The sequence below is a fragment of the Oncorhynchus mykiss genome, chromosome 11, assembly GCF_013265735.2.
Source record: "Oncorhynchus mykiss isolate Arlee chromosome 11, USDA_OmykA_1.1, whole genome shotgun sequence".
Classification (NCBI taxonomy): domain Eukaryota; kingdom Metazoa; phylum Chordata; class Actinopteri; order Salmoniformes; family Salmonidae; genus Oncorhynchus; species Oncorhynchus mykiss.
In genome coordinates this window covers 19,767,867-19,774,844 of record NC_048575.1, presented here as the reverse complement: position 1 = coordinate 19,774,844, position 6,978 = coordinate 19,767,867, and the positions used below count along the sequence as shown (strand labels likewise).

At 45.1% G+C, this 6,978-nt stretch overlaps 1 protein-coding gene across 6 annotated transcripts in view; it reads right to left on the bottom strand.

The window, feature by feature from the left end:
- Positions 1–6,978, bottom strand: part of phldb2b (pleckstrin homology-like domain, family B, member 2b) — a 45,676-nt gene that overhangs the window by 11,396 nt on the left and 27,302 nt on the right. For all 6 annotated transcript variants that reach the window (XM_021620444.2, XM_021620446.2, XM_021620445.2 and 3 more), the window contains 2 exons: positions 6,724–6,908; positions 5,323–6,624 (listed from right to left, as the gene is read on the bottom strand). In XM_021620444.2, the coding sequence (XP_021476119.2) occupies positions 5,323–6,624; positions 6,724–6,908 (1,487 nt within the window). The remainder of the gene's footprint in view (positions 1–5,322; positions 6,625–6,723; positions 6,909–6,978) is intronic.

Here is a 6,978-nt window from a genome sequence, read left to right as displayed (position 1 = left end):
CAGCAAACACATGGATTCTTATCTGTATCCAACTGAAAGCCAAATACACAGATATTACCTGTGGAAGCATGGCTGCCATTTGGAGCATTTCTCCTCACAGACACTCCACAGGGCAAACAGAATTTTCTCATAGCCCTTATATTTCTCTCAGAGAATAACGACAGCCCACAATAACAAAAACTAAACCTATAGCTAACTAACTAACTACTAGCGCTGTGCTACTGAACTAGATATAGAAATTCACAAAGACAGTGGGCTGCTATCTGCAATGCACTGCTGCAGGTGAGAGAAATTAGAAACCACATCGCCCTGAGAACTGAGTGACTGCTAGCAGATACAGTGAGAGAGAGAGAGAGAGAGAGAGAGAGAGAGAGAGAATTCATGTATGTGTGTGTCTATGTGTGTCTGTATGTGTGAGAGAGAAGAGGCAGCAGGGGGCTTTCCTGCGAATGTTATTGGCTCGGAGTCAGACTCTCCAACCGGAAAAGCCCAACGTACTACATACAACATTGGAAATATATCCCAAACACACAGGAGAGGGACTAGAAATACATCCCACATGCATACACATCTACACACACAAACAGAGGCCACTAATAACAACGGTCAGTCAACAAGTAGCAGAGTAAAGCAATACTCTGTCAATTTGACACCTGATTCAGTACTAATGGAGACAAACCGCTGTAGACCTACTACACAAAAGGAGGTGAAGCAGTACAGTTAATAACAGCAACTGGCTCTGGGTGTAACCTGATCTGATCACAAACAGCCCTGGCTCCCACAGGAGAGGATATACTGATATAGAAATGCAATCCTTCCTCTTCTCTCACCATCCCTCTCTCCTGATCTACACCCTCTCACTCTTGCCCTCCCTCCCTCCCTCCATCCATCCCTATTCACAATCTCCCCCTCTGCCCACCTCCATTTTCTCTCTCTCCTTTCCTGTCTCTACCCACCACTCTCAATTCAATTTCAATTCCATTTAAGGGCTTTATTGGCATGGGAAATAGATATACAAAAGTGAAATAAACAATAACAAATGTTTACAGGAAACATTCTTTTGAAACTTTTGTGAGTGTAAAGACATTTCAAATGTCATCAAATAGTTACAGGGGTACGTACACACAATGCCGGGGTACGCCAAATAAATATTTTATTGTTTTTGTAACTTTTTTTCTTCACATTTTCAAACAGGACATTTATATTTTCCAACGGGGCTATACATTTGGGGGAGTTCTCTCTCTCTCTCTCGCCTGAGTAGCCTAATTTCACTGCCAAAAAAACAATTAAACCATCCAGTGTTCAGTGAAATAACCACACAATATCAAATACAGGTAGCCTAGTCAAATAATTAACATCCAATCACATTAACCGTTACTCTATCGCGGGAAACCTTCACGAGGACTGCGAGGACTTTTAGAAACATGACAATTTGAAAAATAAGCCACCAGAGTTTTTGGAGCGAGAATAAAGACGACTTTAGAGTAGTAAGACATGTATTAAAGCAACAGATACCACTAATAAGAAGGGGCTAGAAGCGTCTTATAGGGTGAGCTACCGAGTCGCTAGGACAGGCAAGCCCCATACTATTGTGGAGGACTTCATTCTTCCTGCTGCCGCGGATATGGCTGGGACAATGCTGGGGAAAAAGGCCAAAAGAACTATACAGACAATGCCTCCATCAAACAACACTGTTTCACGACGCATCAGTGACCTGACAGGAGATGTTTGGAACCAATTACTGCTTCGCATACAAGCCAGTGAATTCTATGCATTACAGCTGGATGAGTCAAAAGACGTGGCGGACCTGGCACAGCTCCTGGTATATGTCCGTTATAATGACCGCTTAATTAAGGCCGATTTCAAGTTTTCATAACAATCGGAAATCGGTATTTTTGGACACCGATTTGGCCAAGTAGTTTTTTTTTAACAATTTTATTTAACTAGGCAAGTCAGTTAAGAACACATTCTTATTTTCAATGACGGCCTAGGAACGGTGGGTTAACAGATTTTTACCTTGTCAGCTCAGGGATTCAATCTTGCAACCTTAAGGTTAACTAGTCCAACGCTCTAACCACCTGATTACATTGCACTCCACGAGGAGCCTGCCTGTTACGCGAATGCAGTAAGAAGCCAAGGTAAGTTGCTAGCTAGCATTAAACTTATCTTATAAAAAAAATAAATCAATCATAATCACTAGTTAACTACACATGGTTGATGATATTACTAGTTTATCTAGCGTGTCCTGCGTTGCATATAGTCGATGCAGTGCGCATTCGTGAAAAAGTACTGTCGTTGCTCCAACGTGTACCTAACCATAAACATCAATGCCTTTCTTAAAATCAATACACAAGTATATATTATTAAAACTGCATATTTAGTTAATATTGCCTGCTAACATGAATTTCTTTTAACTAGGGGAATTGTGTCACTTCTCTTGCGTTCTGTGCAAGCGGAGTCGGGGTATATGCAGCAGTTTGAGCCGCCTGGCTCGTTGTGAACTGTGTGAAGACTATTTCTTCGTAAAAAAAGACAGCCAAATTCGCCAAACGGGGGATGATTTAACAAAAGTGATTTGGAAAAAAAATCACAATCGTTGCACGACTGTACCTAACCATAAACATCAATGCCTTTTTTTAAATTAATACACAGAAGTATATATTTTTAAACCTGCATATTTAGCTAAAAGAAATCCAGGTTAGCAGGCAATATTAACCAGGTGAAATTGTGTCACTTCTCTTGCGTTCATTGTACGCAGTCAGTGTTAATGCAACAGTTTGGGCCGCCTGGCTCATTGCGAACTAATTTGCCAGAATTTTACGTAATTATGACATAACATTGAAGGTTGTGCAATGTAACAAGAATATTTAGACTTAGGGATGCCACCCGTTAGATAAAATACAGAGCGGTTCCTTATTTCACTGAAGAATAAACGTTTCGTTTTCGAAATGATAGTTTCCGGATTCGACCATATTAATGACCTAAGGCTCGTATTTCTGTGTGTTATTATATTATAATTAAGTTATGATTAGATAGAGCAGTCTGACTGAGCGATGGTAGGCAGCAGCAGGCTCGTAAGCATTCAAACAGCACTTTCGTGCGTTTTGCCAGCAGCTCTTTGCAATGCTTCAAGAATTGCGCTGTTTATGACTTCAAGCCCATCAACTCCCGAGGTAAGGCTGGTGTAACCGATGTGAAATGGCTAGCTAGTTAGCGGGGTGCGCGCTAATAGCTTTTCAAACGTCACTCGCTCTGAGACTTGGAGTAGTTGTTCCCCTTGCTCTGCATGGGTAACGCTGCTTCGAGGGTGGCTGTTGTCGATGTGTTCCTGGTTCGAGCCCAGGTAGGTGCGAGGAGAGGGACGGAAGCTATACTGTTACACTGTAACTAAAGTGCCTATAAGAACATCCAATAGTCAAAGGTATATGAAATACAAATCGTATAGAGAGAAATAGTCCTATAATTCCTATAATAACTACAACCTGAAACTTCTTACCTGGGAATATTGAAGACTGATGTTAAATGGAACCACCAGCTTTCACATGTTCTCATGTTCTGAGCAAGGAACTTAAACGTTAGCTATCTTACATGGCACATATTGCACTTTTACTTTCTTCTCCAACACTTTGTTTTTGCATTATTTAAACCAAATTGAACATGTTTCATTATTTATTTGAGGCTAAATTGATTTTATTGATGTATTATATTAAGTTAAAATAAGTGTTCACTCAGTTTTGTTTTAATTGTCATTATTACAAATAAATAAAATATATATATTTTATTTAAAATCGGCCGATTAATCAGTATCGGCTTTTTTTGGTCCTCCGATAATCTGTATCGGCGTTGAAAGATCATAAATCAGTCAACCTCTAACCCTCACTAGCATGAAAACTAAATACATGTACAGACTGTGTGTCGAAATGTATTTAAGACTGTGACTCTCTCCAATACAACCCAACATTGCAGAGTTATGTGCATCCTTTGAAGCACACCCTTCTCATTAACCTGTGTTGAGTCATTCACAATTGTTGATGAACAAATAAGGTTTTATTGGGAAGATGGCTTAATAAAGAGCAAAATTATTGATTATTATTATTTATGCCCTGGTCCAAAAAGAGCTCTTTGTCACTTCCCAAGAGCCAGGTTGTGACAAACACTCCCACTCATTCTTGTTTAATAAATGTATCATATAGTGTGTGTGGCAGACTTACAATGATGACAAAAAACAACATTTGAGAGTGTGCTGACCCTGGTGCTAGAGGGGGTACAGCTGGAGGTTGAATGTTTGAAGGGGTACGGGACTATAAAAGGTTTGGGAACCACTGCTCTAGTGCAACCATGTCTAGATGGAATTTGTATTTGTGGTCCTGGCAACTGGGCCTTTTTTGGAACGCCATTATTTTTGTTTTACTGAGATCTCCCTCTCTCCCTCACCCAGCATAGGAGCAGCTGGTGGAGAAAAATTCCCAATAGTGAAATCAGGGACAGAATAGTAGTGAAAGTTCTCCTGTCTCGCCTCTAGAGGGCAGAGTAGATCCAGAGTTAGCATTCAGAGGAGACGCATCTCAATAGTCTACAATAGTGAAGATGAAGGAGAGGAGACTAGGAGAGGAAGCCATTTTAGACTATTGAGATAAAGCCTAATTCTGTTGAGTGATTGGTGCATAGATGTGTGTTTCCAACATGTTTGTCTGTTCTCCCATGATGCCAGCCTTTACATCGCCAGGGAAAATACTTTGAGGAATGATCCTCTGGGAATATTCAGCACACCTCAAAAGACGTTCACATTGCCCAACACTTGTATGAAAGCCACCAGCCGTAGTTGTGGCTGCACGTCTTTATTTTGGACCTATTTACTTTGTGTGTGTGTGTCAGAAAAAGAGAGCGTGTGTATCCACCTGCCCTATATTTCTGCTCTCCTAATACAATCTGGTTCTAGCCCACATCTGACAGTTCTGTTATGGGTTCCTAACGATCCAAACCAACCTAACTGTGCTGAACTGCAGATGGCCCCACTTACGGAACCACACACACAAAACCACAGAGAGCCCAAAAAAGCCAGTGTTTTCCTCTAAACCGGACCCAACCCAGCAGAGTAAGAATAGCGGAGCATGTTAACATAGGCTAGCAGCCAGAGGCAGTACTTCCCTGAGGGAACATATGTTAGTGTGCGTGCATATTCATCTGTGTGTATATGCCCCAACAGTGTAGCTCCCGAAGAGTGTGTTTAGGAGGTCGAGAGGTCAGAGGGAAGATATCTGATTCCACCTCATAGCCTTGCCATTTCATTCAGATCTTTAAACAAATACACACAGTACTCACCAGTCTCTCCACCTCCTGTTCTCGTAGTCTCTCATCTCTCTGGCGATGGTGGTAGTCAGTCAGTTCTTCTTTCCCACTCAGGGAGCTGATACTGCCACTCCTCGCCCTGAACCCCCCCGGTGGGGTCACCCCCGCCCCCAGCCCCACTCCTCCCTTCCCAAATGACTGCCTTCGTTCCCCTAACCCTAAACCTGGCTCTAAACCTCCCTTCCCAAAAGACTGTCTCCGTTCCCCTAATCCCAAACTAGGTTCTACCCCTCCCTTTCCAAAGGACTGTCTTCTCTCCCCCAGACCGAACCCTGGTTCAAGCCCACCCTTCCCAAAAGACTGTCTCCGTTCCCCTAACCCTAGACCAGGCTCCAGGCTGCCAGCCCTGTGCTCCCTCTCCCCGAAAAAAAGCTCTGGTCCAGGGGAGACTCCGCAGCTGGCTGGCCACTCTGGCTCCTGGAGGCTGGATGTGGAGCTGGTGGAGGTGAGGCTGAGTTTCTTGGCCACGCGGGGACTGGAGGAGCCCCCTGATCGGAACGGGACAGTCACGTCTGGAGGGGCCTGGGTGGGAGACTTTGGGGAGGAGAGGGAGATGGATACCACCCCCTCACCTTGGTTCCCCTTGTGGTTCATGTTTTGGGCCTGGCTGTAGTTAAAGTTAGTGGTTTGGTTATGGTTGTAGTTACTGTTTGTGGTGTGGTTTTGGCTATTGTTGTGAGAAGAGTTACGTAGAGGTTCAGAGCGCCGCGAGGTCGGGGGGAGGGTAGAGAGCACCAAGGCTCCATTATCATGGGAACGTGGCGACGATGACAGGCAGAGGCGGGGCAGAGAGAGGCTGTGACTTCCTATCATGCCGCCTATCGACCCTGCAGAGTACTTCCTGGTTCGGTTGCTAGGTGTCGGCTCATGGTTGCCGTGACTTCGGCGTCCCAGGCGGGGGCTGGAGGGCACGCTGGCTGCTCCACTGGTTGGAGAGAGGGATGAGCGTGGAGGAGGAGAGGAGAGGCTCTCACCACCGGCCACTGAGTTAGAGGAACCTCCACCGTTCCACATCGACAACAGGGGGGAGGAGTTTGGGTTTAGTTGTCGTCGCCCGTCGCCAGGGGAGGCCAGCAGGCTGTCTTGTGATTGGTAGGATTGGTTCCGGGTCATGGAGGATCGGGAGGAAGGGGGGTCAGAGCGCCGAGAGGGGGAGGGAGGGACCGCGGCTTTGACGGAGAGGGGCGGGCGATCAGAGCCATAGAAACGCCTAGCCTGCTCTTGATAGGCTGACGACATCGAGGTGGGTGAGGTCACAGGCGTGGTGGGTGGAGACTGGGAGAGAGGGGAAAAGACATTAGAAGTGTAAAATCATGTCCATCTAGTGCATGCCTCAGTTCTGCTGGGGTTCGTTGAGAGCTACAGCTGTCATACCTGTGTCATACTGAAGTAGGAGGGGCTAGAGTCCCCATTGGCTCTCAGGCTGGTCTCCAGGGCGATCTTCTTTCGTTGTAAGGTGTCCATCAAATCACGGAGCTCTGAGGCAGAACGCATCCCTCTTGCACTGCCGGCCCCTCCCACTACCCCATGGCTGTAGTCACTACTGAACTTCAGATAGTCTGGGGAGGGAGGGAGAGAGAGGAGATGGGGAGGGAGAAGAGTTCAACTTTAAGTTGTATAAGTTGCATG